The sequence below is a fragment of the Plecotus auritus genome (assembly GCF_963455305.1).
Source record: "Plecotus auritus genome assembly, chromosome: 2".
Taxonomy (NCBI): Eukaryota; Metazoa; Chordata; class Mammalia; order Chiroptera; family Vespertilionidae; genus Plecotus; species Plecotus auritus.
In genome coordinates this window covers 23866322-23883885 of record NC_137771.1, presented here as the reverse complement: position 1 = coordinate 23883885, position 17564 = coordinate 23866322, and the positions used below count along the sequence as shown (strand labels likewise).

General features: G+C 40.4%; 1 protein-coding gene and 1 pseudogene across 4 annotated transcripts in view; both read right to left on the bottom strand.

The window, feature by feature from the left end:
- Positions 1–17564, bottom strand: part of AGO3 (argonaute RISC catalytic component 3) — a 111314-nt gene that overhangs the window by 17946 nt on the left and 75804 nt on the right. For all 3 annotated transcript variants that reach the window (XM_080653238.1, XM_080653237.1, XM_080653239.1), the window contains 5 exons: positions 17100–17284; positions 9886–10045; positions 8485–8575; positions 5138–5332; positions 4709–4843 (listed from right to left, as the gene is read on the bottom strand). In XM_080653238.1, coding sequence (XP_080509364.1) covers positions 4709–4843; positions 5138–5332; positions 8485–8575; positions 9886–10045; positions 17100–17284 — 766 coding nt within the window. The remainder of the gene's footprint in view (positions 1–4708; positions 4844–5137; positions 5333–8484; positions 8576–9885; positions 10046–17099; positions 17285–17564) is intronic.
- LOC308242561 (large ribosomal subunit protein eL42-like) lies at positions 16517–16943 on the bottom strand (annotated as a pseudogene). Its single transcript has 2 exons — positions 16924–16943; positions 16517–16857 (listed from the first exon to the last, which is right to left on the bottom strand). The product of its transcript is annotated as a large ribosomal subunit protein eL42-like (transcript).

Genomic DNA, 17564 nt, shown 5'->3' with positions numbered 1-17564 from the left:
AGTTTCTGTTGAGAAATCAGCTGACAATCATATGGGTGCTCCCTTGTAGGTAACTAACTGTTTTTCTCTTGCTGCTTTTAATATTCTCTGTCTTTTGCTCTTGACATTTTAATTATGAAGTGTCTTGGTGTGGTCCTCTTTGGATTCCTTTTGTTTGGGGTTCTGTGCGCTTCCTGGACTTGTAAGTCTATTTCTTTCACCAGGTAGGGGAAGTTTTCTGTCATTATTTCTTCAAATAGGTTTTCAGTATCTTGCTCTCTCTTCTTCTGGCACCCCCATAATTCTGATGTTGGTACGCTTGAAGTTGTCCCAGAGGCTTCTTACACTATCTTCATATTTTTGGATTTTTTCTTTTTGCTTTTCTGGTTGGGTGTTTTTTGCTTCTTTGTATTCCAAATCTTTGACTTGATTCTTGCAATCCTCTAGTCTGCTGTTGGATCTCTGTATATTATTTTTTATTTCAATCAGTGTATGCTTAATTTCTAGTTGGTCCTTTTTCATATCCTCGAGGGTCTCACTAAATTTATCGGCCTTTTCTAGAAAAACCTTATAACCGTGGTTTTGAACTCTATATCCAGTTGTTTGCTTTCCTCTATTTCTTTCATTTGTGACCTGTTTCTTTGTCTCCGCATTTTGGCTGCTTCCCTGAGTTGACAGAGTGGCTTTGTGTGTGAGGTGTCCTATAGGGCCCAGTGGCTCAGCCTCCCCAGTTACCTGAGGTGGACACTCTTGATGCACCCCTTTGTGGGCTGTGTGCACAGTCTTGTTGTAGTTAAGCCTTGATTGTTGTTGGTATCACTGGGAGGAATTGACCTCCAGGCCAATTGGCTGTGAGGATCAGCTGTGTCTATGCTGGGAGAACTTCTGTGCTGTAGACACCCTTATGAAACAAGACTTGCAAAAGCCTCTGTGCTCAGCTTGGATGGGGCGGAGCAGACTGCAATGGCTTCCCGTCAGCCCTGCCCTAAGAGGCCCCTGGGTCTCAGTGTCCCGCGGTAATTGCTGGAAGCACCTCTGAGAGAAAGCCACCCACGAGTTTCGCCCACTGCCAGACAGTCCAGTTTCTCCCCAAATGAGTCTGGGTCCCCAGAGTCTCGCCTGGAACTGGAGTTCAGAGCTGTCGGGAGCTTGTGTCTCCCTCCCGCTTGAGAAAGCCAGCTGCGTACTCAGTTGCCAGCCCTCTCTGTACTTGCGCCTCCGTACCTCTGCCTTCTGCAGCTCCTCTGAGTCTTAGTGTGCTTTTCTCTTCCCTTCTAGTTGTAGAATTTCCACTCAGCCAGCCTTCCTGTGGTTCTGGATGATGTCCGTTTTGTCTTTTAGTTGTAGTTTTGAAATTGTTGTGCGAGGCAGCAGTTTAGGTGTTTACCTATGCCACCATCTTGGTTTCTCTTTCTATACTAGCAGTTTCAATATATTTTTTTAAAAATATATTTTATTGATTTTTTTACAGAGAGGAAGGGAGAGGGATAGAGAGTTAGAAACATCGATGAGAAACATCGATCAGCTGCCTCCTGCACACTTCTATTGGGTATGTGCCCACAACCACGGTACATGCCCTTGACCGGAACTGAACCTGGGACCCTTGAGTCCGCAGGCCGACGCTCTATCCACTGAGCCAAACCGGTTAGGGCAGTTTCAATATTTTGTAAGGAAACATGATTCCCCCTAAGTAGATATGTGAATGAAATGGTTCAAAATAATGAAAGGCTCCTAATAAAACACTTTCAAATACATATATATACTCACCTCCACCTCCTTATACCTAACACATTTGAAATCATTAACTAACATTTCTGTCATGTGAGGTAGTAGCTTGAGTCACAGCCAAGTAGACCAACCAGTTAGCCTTCACCAGGCACAAAACAAACATTTCATAATCTACTAAATTATGCTGATTCATTACACATAAATCTAATTAATACATATAAAAATTTTTACTCTATTTAGAGAGGTAGCAGAATGCTGTGTTCACATCACTGCTCTACCAGTTTCTAGTTGTGCAATCATGGTATTTTACTTAATTGTGCCTCTGTTTCCTCAATAACTAGAGGCCCAGTACACGAAATTCATGCATAGGTAGGGTCCCTAAGCCTGACCGGTGATCAGAACCAATTAGGTTCCTGGCCTCCCCGCCTCCTCCTTCCCTTGCCACCCATGCACCGCCGCCATGTGGTTCCTTCCACCTCCCAGTCTCCTCCTTCCCTCGCCACCCACTTGCTGCAGCATGGTGTCCCTTGTCTCCTCCTTTCCTCGCTCCCTCAGCACCCCGCCACGCTGGTCGCCCGCCATGCTCCGCGCCGCCCCCTGGTGGTCAGCACATGTCAGAGTGAGCAATCAAACTCCCAGTCTCCCAAACTCCTGAAGGACACTTAGCATATTAGCCTTTTATATATATATAGATGATCTCTAATTTACAAGGTGTCTCAAAAAATGTATACATGTTTTAACAGCTGATCACTATTAAATGAAAATGAAATGTATCTAAATAAACACTGCTTTTATAATTATTCAAAGTGTGTACTAGTATATATATATATTTTTGGGACACCCTACATTATCAGTAGTATTTAGAGCAAAACTAAAAGAGAAGCAAACAAATGGAGGACTGGCATAAACTAAACATCAGGTACCAGTAATCATTAAATTTAACTTAGTTTTCCCCTATTCCTACTTTTAAAGAAACGTTTGATTTTCTAGGTGCAGAAATATACCTAGTAATTTGGGGTCAAAGGCCTTTAACAATCTGGCCATAATAAAACTATCACTACTGCTATTAGAGAGGTGGTATTCCACTGTGAGAAGGGGTATACCACTCTGGAGACAGACTGCCTGATTTGAATCCTAGCTCTACTAATTACCAGCTTTATAACCATGGGAGGTTATTTAACCGCCATGTGACAGTTTCCTCCTGTAGAAAATGGGGATAATAGTAAGTATCTCATAGTGTTATTTATGAAGATCAAACTGAGTCCAATTTATAAAAAATACCTCAAACAATACCGACTATTATTCTTTTTCTCTATTATTACCAGCATCACCACCACACATAACTAGCTAACCTTTATTGAGTGCTTAGTATGTGTCAAGCACCGTTCTTAGTGCATTACATATTTTAAGTTATTTAATCCTCTAAACAACTAAGTAAGGTAAATATTAATATGACCCAAACCTTGTTGAGAAAGATACAGGCACAGCGGTGTTAAGCTACTTGCCCAAACTTACATAAGTGAGAGTAACCAAAGAGCAAATATACACCAAAGATAAGATACACTCCTCTCTCTCTTTCAGTCTTTTCTACGGAACCTTTTCCCAAGGGGACACAGACACTAGCAATCTTAGATTTCTCCGTTCCAAGGTTAGCAGGATGGGGGGCGGAGCACTGGAAATGACAGTAAGACGGCTACTTGCCTATATTACCAGATAAGGAGACCTATTTGTCCCCAGGTATTTATACCTCCTTCCCCTTCCTAATTATAAAAATACATCTACACAATGGAATTCTACGATGCTGTAAAAAGGAAGGAATTCTTAACATTTGTAACAGCATGGATGGAACTAGAGAGCATTATGCTAAGCGAAATAAGCCAGTCAGAGAAAGATAAATATCACATGATTTCACTCATTTGTGGAATATAAGGAACAACATAAAATGATGAACAAAAACAGAACCAGAGACACAGAAGCATCGAACAGACTGTACAACCTATGAGGGAAGGTGGGGGCTGAGGGAGTACGAGATCAACCAAAGGACTTGTATGCATGCATATGAGCAAAACCGATGGACACAGACGGCGGGGAGGGGCGGTGAGGGCTTGTGCTTGGGGGAGGAGGTGGCAGGGGAGAGGTCAATGGGGGGTGGGGGAAGGAGACTCATGCAATACTTTAAACCAGTGGTCGGCCAACCGCGGCTCGCGAGCCTCGGTTTGCCACTCTGTTGACTAATGAGTTTGCCGACCACTGCTTTAAACAATAAAGGATTAAAAAAAAAAAAGAAATCACCTTACCATTCCTATCTAGCTATTTTGAAAAATCAGGAATAAGTATTGAATATGATCAAATTCTTCTACAATGCCTATGAAATAATAGTGCTTTATAATACTTTAATTTTGCTGTGATACATTTTACTCATTTTCAGAAATAAAGGTAATTTGCTCATCAAAAAAATACATATTCACATTATAAAATACAGCAAATAATTCTGTGAATTTTAAAGGAGGCATTGTTTAAAAGACAGTTTGCAAGACTTTCCATTAATCACTCTAGACCAGTGGTTCTCAACCTAATGCCACGATCCTTTAATATAGTTCCTCATGTTGTGGTGACCCCCAACCATAAAATTATTTTCGTTGCTACTTCATAACTGTAATTTTGCTACTGTTAATGAATCGTAATGTAAATATTTGTGTTTTCCGATGGTCCTTAGGCTCTACAGCAGCGGCCCACAGGTTGAGAACTGCTAGCAGGGTCGCTTAAGAACATCAGAAAACACAGATATTTACATTATGATTCCTAACAGTAGCAAAATTAAAGTTAAAAATTTTAAACTATTAACCTAATTTTGATGCTTCTCTATACTCATAATCTGTTTTGCTGAAATCTGCTACTATATATTAGAAACTTCGCTATTGGCAGAGAGTCTTTGTTAAGTGCTCTATGAACTATATTAGGTAAGCCTGGCTTATGTTAGTATTACAAAAGATGTGATTACCCTTTCTGTCCGATCAGCACAAAATAATCGAGTGTGATGTCTCTTCTGAACTACAATGTAGGTTATTCCAGGTTGATAGTCTTTCTCCAAACTGATGCAGGCTTCTCGAATTGCTAGTAGCTCATAATATAATACCTAGAGAAGATGAAATGACATAGCCATTTAAAATGACATAGCCATTTCTTAATGTCATCAATTACAGCTAAATATACCTCTCTATTTCATCTTAATTATAATCAGAGCACGGTCTTAACAATCAAGGCTTATACATCCATAGTAAACATTTTAAAAGGGAAATCTAAGGAAGCATCAAATTTTGACTTTGGCAACTCTCAACTTAATTAAGGTTTCTAACTTCAGAACTAGACACCATATTATAAACACAGTATCTGATTTAACCATAGTATGATGAGATCCCAGGCAACCAACCTGCCTAAACTGTCCCTCTGAAACACCATCCCGATAAAAGATGATACGAGTAGGTTTGAACCGAGTTGACTTATAAAATTGAATGAGAAGTTCTCGGACCATGGAGGCCAAGTCCTGGATGATCTCCTGTCGGGGTCTCTGAACTCGTACTGTAGCACAGTATCTGCTAGGGTGGGCATCCATACTACCTACAACCTAAGTTGGAAAAGTAAAGAAAAATAGAAAATTAAGATAATCAAGACTACATGATTATGAATTTACTGCAATTAAAAAACTGAAAGTACATGGATTTCATTTAAATTTGTATTTTACTATAACCTTACTATTTACCACTGTTCATTTGGAGGGTAATAAAAAACACATCATTTCCAGTAAAGAACAGAAGACCCAGTATAGGGTCAAAAATTATTTTCCTATAAGAAGACTGTACTTTACATTTAACAATTAAATTCTAATTTTTAGATGTCGCTGGTAGACCTAATGATTAGTAAGGGGAAAAAAGAGACAAAAAGACGCACATAACGAGAATAAGAGAAAGAAGATAAGTAAAAAAGAGGACACATGAAAACTCTTAATTTCTCTTTATATCTTTTACACTTTAGCAAACCACCCCAGAAGCCATACCGAAGAATCTGGCATCATATTAGAACTGCTATGCTTTATAAATTTTTTTTTTTAAATTCTAGAATTTTTTAAAAAAATATATTTTATTGATTTTTTACAGAGAGGAAGGGAGAGGGATAGAGAGTTAGAAACATCGATGAGAGAGAAACATCGATCAGCTGCCTCCTGCACACCCCCTACTGGGGATGTGCCCGCAACCAAGGTACATGCCCTTGACCGGAATCGAACCTGGGACCCTTGAGTCCGCAGGCCGACGCTCTATCCACTGAGCCAAACCGGTTTCGGCACTATGCTTTACAAATTTTAAAAGAATTTTACTTCTATTACTGCAATGTCCTAGACCAGAAGGCTTGAATCCACAGTCAAGTTTTCCTGCGTTGCATTTGTGTTTTCTGTCTGGTCTTGAGAGAAGCTAATCTTGGTTTTGAGAGTAGCTATCTGAATTTTCTGTTTTGTGTCTTGTTTAATACTGTTATGTGTTTGGAACAGAGGGAACTTTGAAGCATGAACTTGTAAGTGCACCATGACTATAGTCACTTACAGACCTACTGAAGCATGATCTCTGGAACCTGAATATTTTATTTTTTTTTATATATATTTTTTTTATTATATTTTTTAATTGATTTTTTACAGAGAGGAAGGGAGAGAGATAGTCAGAAACATCGATGGGAGAGAAACATCGATCAGCCGCCTCCCGCACACCTCCCGCTGGGAATGTGCCCGCAACCAAGGTACATGCCCTTGACTGGAATCGAACCTGGGACCTTTCAGTCCGTAGGCCAACGCTCTATCCACTGAGCCAAACCTGTCAGGGCTGGAACCTGAATATTTTAAAAAAGTCTAAACATCATTCTAGGCTGAGAACCAGCTTATGGTAACCGTGCCTCCAGCTTCTCTTTCTTCCAGGGTAGTATTTATATCAAAGTCATGCTTCAAAATGGAACTCTGCAGTGCACCCAATGTTCAATGCAGCATTATTTACAGTAGCCACGACATGGAAACATGTCCATCAATGGATGAATGTTACTATCATTTTCAAAGATAAGTAAGGTTTATCGGATTGTTAAACTTAAAATTCATGTAAAATTATACTAGATAATAAAAAATATAAAAAATGTTACACCTTAATTTCTAAATTTCATTAAGTATACCTAAAATATGTTGACATTTTCAAAAAAAAATTTTTTTCTTTCAGTGTTCTAATGTAAGAATTTCCATTCACTCAAAATGTTGGTAGTTGTTAAAATCAAGTTTGGCTCAGTGGATAGAGCGTCGGCTGTGGACTGAAGGGTCCCAGGTTTGATTCCGGTTAAGGGCATGTACCTTGGTTGCAGGCACATCCCCAGTAGGGGGTGTGCAGGAGGCAGCTGATCGATGTTTCTAACTCTCTATCCCTCTCCCTTCCTCTCTGTAAAAAATCAATAAAAAAATATTTAAAAAAAAATCAAGTAATGTTCAAGTTGGGTAAAATATCATATGGCTTTCTATAGTTTAAGAAATACACTTAAAAGAATGGACCCGGAAAGGTTATAAGTATAGAAGTGGGCAAACCTACAGTAGGCAGATGTTAAAAGTAGGAGTAAAACAAAGAATTTAGGTCAAAATATTACAATGGACAAAGGTGGGAGATATTTTATATTGAAAAAAGTGCAACCCACCAATCTGTATCAAAGATAGTACTGAAATATGTAAAAAAACTTTTTGAATTACAAAGTAACTGAAATATACAATCATGGAGAGATCAAATAGACAAATTAAAGTAGAAAACAGCCCTAACCGGTTTGGCTCAGTGGATAGAGCGTCGGCCTGCGGACTGAAGGGTCCCAGGTTCAATTCCGGTCAAGGGCATGTACCTTGGTTGCGGGCACATCCCCAGTGGGGGGTGTGCAGGAGGCAGCTGATCGATGTTTCTCTCTCATCGATGTTTCTAGCTCTCTGTCCCTCTCCCTTCCTCTCTGTAAAAAATCAATAAAAAAATATATTAAAAAAAAAAAAAGTAGAAAACAAATTCAAGATTTGAGCAATATCATTAATAAACTTGATTTAATAGCTATATATGGAACTTGTAGCCCTTAAATCAGAGCAAAATTATTCTTCTCCAAAAATCCAAAGAACATATGAAAGTTGACTTTCTCTCCTATATAATTCTATATAATAAAAGAGTAATATGCAAATCAACTGAACGGTGGAACGACCAGTTGCTATGACGCGCACTGACCACCAGGGGGAAGATGCTCAACGCAGGAGCTGCCCCCTGGTGGTCAGTGCACTTTCACAGGGGGAGTACCAATCAGCCAGAAACCGCTAACGGCTGGCCAGCGCAGTGGCGGTAGCGGGAGCCTCTCCTGCCTCTGCGGCAGCACTAAGGATGTCCACCTGCTGGCTTAGGCCCGCTCCCTTCAGGAAGCGGGCCTAAGCCGTCAGTCAGACATCCCCCTTGGGCTCCCGGGCTGCCAGAGGAATGTCTGACTGCCATCTTAGGCCCGGTCCCCTGGCAAGCGGGCCTAAGCCAGCAGGTGGACATCTCCTGAGGGGTCCCGGACTGTGAGAGGGCGCAGGCTGGGCTGAGGGACCCCCCTGAGTGCACGAATTTTTGTGCGCTGGGCCTCTAGTATATTTATAAAAGTGGTTTCAAAGAAAATATCATTAAAATTAAAAAACTTGAAATCAAAATGGTGATCTTTTAAACTTTAGATAAGATAAATCTGCCTAATGACACTCACAGCAGCAATAGAAGGCTTCTTCCCATCACCAGCTGGTGGATGAGTGACATCTGCTCCCAAAAAGATCACTGGTTGCTGGAACACAGAAGGTCTTAAACACATTTTTAAAAAGAGTTAGATAATTCATTTTTTTAATTATCCATTTATCTGTTTCACACTACTGTAACAAAACTGCAAGTTGCTGACACAGCACAGAGAAGGTCCTATACAGACAGCTTCATAGGCCTGCAATACTGACAGCTTTATTCTCTTAATTCATGAATCCCTGGCCAATGAAGTAAAAGCTGTCCCAGTGGGTCTATCCAATGTCTTATTCACAGCAGTTTTCAGCCTTAAGTAGTGGTGATGGTGGTTGTAAAGGGAAACTGCTGCCAGCATTCTTCATAATAGGCATTAAATGCTAGACTTCCTCATATTAATCCACCATTTTGTATCAATCTTTCTTTAATGTAGTTATATTTTAAGCTTATGTAATCTCTCAAGGCGAAAAAAGATAATTAAACCATACACTGAGAGGGATTATGGGAGTCTACTACTCTCCCGCCCATGGCCAAAAATATAAATTTGAGTAATGTATAGTTAAGTTATAAAGTAGGTAGTTAATTTTATCTCTGCAACTATATCCTTCAAGTGATTATTTCTTAGTTCTTGGGCTTGTTGATAAGATTCTATATTCATCTCACTTGTGAATCTCTTCTCATATTTAATAGGGATAGGAAGTAGAGGCAGCAAGGAAAAATAGGGAAAAAAGAGCTTTAGGTCAAACACACATCCTTATAGCAATGCTTATCTGTGTGCATATTGGTCAAGATATTTAAAAAAGCCTTAGCCACTTCAACTATTAAAAGAAACCTGCTGTTCAATTCTTCAAATAACAGCCTCTTCCCCAGCACCTGTTTCTAGGTCATTAGTCTTATACTTTCTAAGAGTTTAGACATGATGGCGATCCAACAGTAACATCCATTGTACCACTGACTGCAGCAGGGGTTGATATGCTTTCTTAACTGATAAAATGAATTGACATCCCCTTGCCCATCCCCCACCATCCATTCTTCCCTCGCTTCCTCAGTAAGTAGGCTTATAACTAAAGTTGTAGATGACTAGCAAATAATGAGAAAATTCTGGGCTCTCCAGTAAGAAATAAAGCTCTCTATACTTTCCAGCTAGGCAAGAAGTATTTTGCATACTAAATGAAAATGGAAGTGTGTGTGTGGGGGGGATTTTCAAAAGGGAATTTCTTAATCTTGCTAATTCAAACTCTTTTAATTTTTTGCCAAAATGTCTCCTTATCTCCCATGCCAGGATTCATCAAAGCTGTTTCTAAACAGATTTTAGATATGACAATATATAGAAAAATTAAGCTAAAAAATAATATTTTATCAAGCAATTGGCTTCACTTACCTTTGATGAGGTACAAGAATATTATTGATCCCTCCGAGTTTAACATTTATCTTTAGGCACAGATTTGAGAGAGTTTGAGGGGATGTTTTTATTACATTCTTGACTTGAACACACTGTGTAGCCATACCCAAAAGTGTATCTCCTACACGTTTCACCTCCGCTATGGAACAAATGCAGATACCTCTAGTTAGAGAAAAGGGTGAAATTCACTGAAAATTAAGCTACTGTGTTTCTCCCCTTTAAATACATTACTGTATTACAGGGCACCAAAAATTCCACCAATACTAAAACAATGCTGTTAAAACTTAATGTATATTGCTTTGAAGATCAGCTTAAGCATTTACTGATAATTTTTCGACTGTTTTTTTTTGTGTGCAAAAATGTTTATTTTTATAATCCTGAAAACACTATAACCACAATAACTGAAAAACCATACAGAGAAAATATATAATCCCTTGTTAGCATTTTACTGTATTCTCTTCCAGTAATTTTCTCATTTATATGATTTTAATACAGTTATAATCCTGATATATTTACAGCTTTTAATCCTATTCTCCAAACTTTAATTTAAAAAATACAGAGGGACTACAGTGTAAAGAATAAAAGGGCCCTGTTCATTTCCCTCTCTCTGCCATTATAACTACCACAAAGAGTTCAGTGTACTTAACTTCTTACACAAAACACATGGGAAGCATTTTAAAATAAAAATTGAGAACACACTATACATTCTATTTTGCAACTTGTTATTTTCACTTAATAATGTAGTATGTTCTGAATCTCAATATATAGATTGCAGTTATCCTTTTTTAAATGCCACGAGGTATCTGACCAGTTACACATTGATATATTTTTAGCTTATTTCGGTTCTCATTATTTCAAATGATGTTGTGGACCTTGTATATTTATTTTTGTTTGGTTGTGTAACTATAGCCTCAGAATAAATTTCTACAAGTAGAATTGAGAGTTAAAGATATATATATATTTAACATTTTTAAACATGCTAACAAATTGCCCTCCTTAAATACTTATTAATTCATTCAACAAATATTTAATGTGCACCTAATCCATGCTAGTACTGTGCAAGGCTCTGGATATATAATAGTGAGTTAACAGAGACACTGTTCCTGTCCTCACAAAACTTATAGTGTAGTCAGAGAAATAGGCATTAATTAATTAAAACCAATAGACCTGTACAATACAAACAATGAACCTTAACAAACTGTGGACAATCTATACTAGTAAAAGCCTAGGTGGCCCTCACACCCTCGTGCGACTCCCTCACGTCATCACAAGATGGCCACCACAAGATGGCCTGCAGGGGAGGGCAGTTGGGGGTGATTGGGCCAGCAGGGGAGGGCAGTTGGGGACGATCCAGTCAGCAGGCAGAAGTGGTTAGGGGCAATCAGGCAGGCAGGCAGGCGAGTGGTTAGGAGCCAACAGTCCCGGATTGTGAGAGGGATCCCAGATTGGAGAGGGTATGGGCTGGGCTGAGGAACATGCCCCCCCCCCCCCGCAATGCTCTAATTTTGTGCACCGGGCCTCTACTCTAGTATATTAATAATAATTTATCAATATTGGTTCATTAAAAGTACCATACCAAGATAGTATTAATAATAGGGAAAACTATGTCCTGGGGAGGGGAGGTATATAGGAAGTTTATATTATCTACTCAATTTTTCTCTAAATATAAAACTGTTCTAGAAAATAAAATCTAGTTCTTTTCCTCCCTGGCTCCTTGAACATCAGTCGCCATCATATATGACACAGTTAACTACTTGGACCAGGAAGTTCATGAACAACAAACTACTTCAGTGGAAACAAATGGTCATTGACATCCTTCACCCTGGGAAGGCAACAGCATCTAAGACAGATATTTGGGAAAAACTAGTCAAAATGTATAAGACTACACCAGATGCCATCTTTGTGTTTGGATTCAGAGTTGATTTTGGAGGCGGCAAGACAACTGGCTTTGGCATGATTTATGATTCTATAGATTTGCAGGACATGGCCTATATGAGGAGAAGAGCTCAAGAAAACAGACAAAGGAACACAAGAACAGAATGAAGCAAGTCAGGGGGACGGCAAAGGTCAATGGCAGTGCTGGCAAAAGTTAGCTGAGAATTTAACAGTAGAAGGAGTAAGGATTCTTCAATAGCATCCCAATTTACAGATTGTGCAGATATTTCATGAGAAGATTCATAAACTAAGAACTTAAAAAAAAAAAGGTGGCTCTCTCTGCAACTTCCCCTACCCCTTCCCCCCAGGCATTTTCCTTGCTTCTCTCTCTTTTTCCTAAGCTCCAATGGCCCTTCTGTAACTTCTTTCCTGAACCTCTTTCTTCTAGGCTCAATTATTCTACCTCTGTGACTTTCTAAATAAAATTTCTCTTAAAAATTAAAATAAAATAAAATCTATTAATTAAAAAAAATCACTCTGGAAGCAGTGTAGAGAATGGACTAAAAGGAAACTAGAGGGAAAGCAGAGAATAGTTTGAAGGCTGGTAATACCAACTTTCCTTCAAATCAACAGTGTATGAGTGTATATTTATTCATATCTTTGCTAAAAAAACTTTAGTTCATATTTAGTTATTTTTTTATTTATATTTTTATTGATTTCAGAGAGAAAGAGAGAGAGATATATAAATATCAATGATGAAAGAGAATCATTGCTCTGCTGCTTCCTACACACATCCTATTGGGGATTAAGCCTGCACCCTGAGCATGTGCCCTGACCAGGAATCGAACCGTGACCTCCTGGTTTATAGGTCAATGCTCAACCACTGAGCCATACCCACCAGGCAGTTTATATTTCTTTTCTTTTTTATTAATCCTCACCAGAAGACATTTTTCCATTGATTTTTAGAGAGAGTACAAGGACAGGGGAGAGACAGAGAGAAACATCGATGTGAGAAAGACACATCAATTGGTTGCCTCCTGTAAAGCCCCGACCAGGGCTCAGGATGGAGCCTGCAACCGAGGTATGTGCCCTTGACTGGAATCAAACTTCAGACCTTTCAGTCCGTAGGCCAATGCTCTATCCACTGAACCAAATTGGCGAGGGCTCACATTTCTTTAATGACTAATGAGGCAGAGCATCTTTTATAAGATAATCAACCATTTGTTTTTCTGTTTTATGTCTCGTGTCTTTTTTTAGTTTATTAAGTTTTTTCCTTACTGATTTTATAAATTCTTTTAGTTTAAACCCTTCTGTATTTTGTGACAACTTAAGTATCTTTTTAATTTTATAACCATCATTTTAAATCATTGTATAATATTTCATCAACATACTATAACTTTCTCATTTAAAACCAATCCTTAATAGTTTTTAAATATCATTACAAAAGTTTTGTGCATGGAGATTTTTCTTTCCTTTGAACACATTTTTGAATTAGAGATACTGAACTGTAGACTATAAACACATTTTATACTTTTTTGATGGGAATGATGCTATCAATTTCTATATTCCCTGCATACTCACAAGCACTATTATAATATTTAAATACTAGAGGCCTGGTGCATGACATTTGTGCACTGAGGGGGAGTCTCTCAGCCTGGCCTATGCCCTCTTGCAGTCCAGGACCTCTTAGGGATGTCTGCCCGCCGGCTTAAGCCCGATCCCTCCTTACTACCGCCAGCCATGAGCCCAGCATCTGGCTGAGCGGCGCTCCCCTGGTGGAAGCGCACTGACCATAAGGGGGCAGCTCCTGCGTTGAGCGCCTGCCCCCTGGTGGTTAGTGCATGTCATAGGTGACTGGTTGTTCCACTGTTTGGTTGATTTGCATATTATACTTTTATTATAGAGGATATTTGCTAATTTAGTAGCAGACAATTTTTCTTTTTTTAACTTTTACTTACTGATTTTAGTGGGAGGAGAAAGAAATGTCAATTTGTTGTTCCACTTATTTATGCACTAGAGGCCCAGTGCACAAAATTCATGCATGGCGGGGAGGTGTCCCTCAGCCCAGCCTGCAACCTCTCCAATCTGGGACCCCTCGAGGGATGTCTGACTGCGGGCAGTCGGACATCCCTCTCACAATCCAGGACTGCTGGCTCCCAACTGCTCGCCTGCCTGCCTTCCTGATTGCCCCTAACCGCTTCTGCCTGCCAGCCTGATCACACCCTAACCACTCCCATGCCAGCCTGATTGATGCCTAACTGCTCCCTTGCCAGCCTGTTTTCCCCTAACTGCCCGCCCCTGCAGGCCTGGTCACCCCTAACTGCTCTCTCCTGCAGGCCTGGTCACCCCTAATTGCCCTCTCCTGCAGGCCTGGTCACCCCTAACTGCCCTCCCCTGCAGGCCTGGGTCCCTCCCAACTGCCTTTCCCTGCAGGCCTGGTCGCCCCCAACTTCCCTCCTCTGCCAGCTTGGTCACCCCTAACTGCCCTTCCCAGCAGGCTTGATAGCCCCCAACTGCCCTCCCTTGCAGGCCTGGTCCCTCCCAACTGCCCTCCCCTGCTGGCCTGATTGCCCACAACTGCCCTCCCTTGCAGACCTGGTCGTTCCCAACTGTCCTCCCCTGCTGGCCATCTTGTGTCCACATGGGGGCAGGATCTTTGACCACATGGGGGCAGCCATCTTGTGTGTTGGAGTGATGGTCAATCTGCATATTACTCTTTTATTAGATAGGATAGAGGCCTGCTGCATTGGTGGGGGCCAGCTGGTTTGCCCTGAAGGGTGTCCTGGATCAGGGTGGGGGTTCCCTTGGGGCATGGGGCGGCCTGGGCAAGGGGCCTGTGGTGGTTTGCAGGCCGGCCACGCCCCCCTGATGACCCAAGCGAAGGCCCTGGTATCTGGGTTTATTTATCTTCTACAATTGAAACTTTGTAGCCTGGAGTGGAGCCAAGCCTTCTGCTTGCTCCGTGGCGGCAGCCATTTCTTTTGGGATTTATGTATCTTCTATAATTGAAACTTTGTAGCCTTAAGCGGAGGCCTGGGCTGGCCAGGGTGTGCGGAAAGCTTGGCTTCCTCCATTGCCGGGGGCAACCCTAGCCTCCTGCTCTCTCCAGCTCCATGGCTGCCGCCATTTCTGTTTGGATTTATGTATCTTCTATCATTGAAACTTTGTAGCCTTGAGTGGAGGCCTAGGCTGGCAAGGGCAGGCGGAAAGCAAGCCTCCCTCCTGCTCTCTGTGGCCGTAGCCATCTTGGTTGGGTTTATTTGCATATTTGCTCCTGATTGGCTAGTGGGCGTGGCTTGTGGGTGTAGCAGAGTGATGGTTAATTTGCATATTACTCTTTTATTAGATAGGATTCATTGCTTGATTCTTGTATGTGCCCTGACCAGGGATCAAACCTGCAACCTTGGCATATCAGGACAATGTTCTAACCAACTTAGCTACCAGGCTAGGGCTAAATTTAAAATTTTTTTTTATTAATTTGTACTTTACTGGTGAAAACTAACATTTTCTTATATATTTAGTTGTGTTATTTTTTTCTTGAGAAATTTTGGTTTATATTCCTTGCACATTAATTTAAAAGAATATAATAACTTTTTCCTTTGTTGAACACAATAACATCTATATAAATATTTTAACTAATAATAAACTAGACTTTCACTGTCTCTATTTGCTGCAAATATTTTTCACTTTCTATTGGTTTCCTTTTAATTTTAGTTACACATTTGTGACATACAGAAATTTTAATTTTTATGCAGTCAAATCTAATAATTTTCCTTTGTGAATTCCATAATTTCTAAGCTTAACTGATAATACTCCATTCAGCAGTTCGAAAATTATACTTTCTTTGTGTTTTTCCACAATTCAATGATTTATATTTAACTTATTAATCTCACAAAACTTTAATTGGTTTATAATAAAATAGCTAAACTTTACTGAGTTTTTACTGTAAGTGTTCTTCTAGGTCATTTACATGAACATTTATCTAATCCTTACAACTACCTTGTAGGGATTAGTTATTAGCATCCCAATTTACAGATAAGAAAACTAAGGCTTAAGTAACTTACCCAGATCACACACAGGTACTATATCTGGCAGTATCTGGGTATTAAGCGGCACAGTCTAACTCCAGGACCATAGTTTGACTCCATAACCACTATATTATACTGATAATCAAGTTATCAATGGCATTTAAAATTCTGTTTTCTTTTAGAGAGAGAAAGGAAGGGATAGGGAGATCAATAGCATTTTTAATAATAATTCTTCTCTTAACCATTGTTTTTTGTTGTTGAACTGAACATAGCCTCAAGATTTTACTGTCATACTAGAAGCCTGGTGCACAAAATTCGAGTCCCTCAGCCTGGGCTGCACCCTCTCTAATCCAGGACCCCTCGGGGGATGTCCGGGACATCCCACTCACAATCCAGGACCGCTGGCTCCTAACTGCTCACCTGCGTGCCTGCCCAATCACCCCTAACTGCCTCTGCCTGCCTGCCCGATCGCCCCTAACCGCCCTCCCCTGTCCACCTGATCACCCTTAGCCGCCCTGCCCTGTTGACCTGATCGCCCCTAACTGCTCCCCTGCCAGCCTGATCGCCCCTAACAGCCTCTGCCTTGGCCCCTGCCACTGTGGCTTTGTCCTGAAGGAGGACCGGACGACCAGAAGATGTCTGGTCTATCTGGTCTAATTAGCATATTACCCTTTTATTAGTATAGATAATAAAACAAAATATGAAGTTTAGAACTGGATCACTTGACCCTTTCTCTTCTTATATCCTCCCAGTTCAAAATGCTTGCATCTTTTGATAGCCAGCATTCTCTTAGATCTGCAGTTGGGCTCACCGCATTCAAGCCTCAGCATAATCTTCTTGTAGTTTTAGCCTTTGTTGCAGAAAATTGGTTTAGTCTGCCCACCATAGCCACTCTGCTTCCCATCATAATGCCGCTTTCCCTGCATATAACAAAGAATCCTTGCCCTTCTTGTACTGTGTGGTAACCTTGTGGGTGGGGTTGATGCTTGCCACACTTCTTATAGAATGTCCGGTGGTTTTAGGAACGTTAACCGTGTTTGTGAAAGCACTATCGGCAGGGGAAGCTTAACCATTGTTTTATAATGCCTACTTTAACTACCAAAATTCTTTTCACCGGGTCTCTTCATAGACCATTTAGTTTGCTCTACTGATTTGTCTTTTAAAAATAACAATACATGGTTTTAAACACTGTAAGCTATAACATTTTTCAAGTTTTAGGATATGTTTTAGCATCATTCTAAAAGGAACATCATATACTTGAGGAAAAATGCAATCTTAAGGTATTCTTACCATACACTGGTGTCTTCCCTGGCAGGATGACGATAATGAGCTGTAGTCCAGAGTACGTGTTCTTGAGATGCCGGAACATGGGCTCCACGCTGTCTGCCCCCTGTGCATATTTGCAAAAGCAAGGCTGGCCCTGGATGGGCATTCCTGCATCTTTAGAAATCTTACGCAACTGGTCCGTGAAACCCCTAGAAGGAGTAATCACTAAATATAAAACATTTGTCTAATCATCAATACCTACAAAGTAGTAATAGAAAGTTTGGAAAGGGAATGGAGAATGAAGCAAAGATTAATGTGCTCCATAAATGAAGAGGTCACCAGACTACCGATGTTTAGGACAATGTGGGTCAGTAATCTATTTTGCAAACTAACACTACTATACAGTTGTGTAGCATTTTGTAGTTTACAAAGGGCATTAGTAATAAAGTGTGCTGATTAAGAAAGAGCTCAGCTCTAGAGTTACCAGTT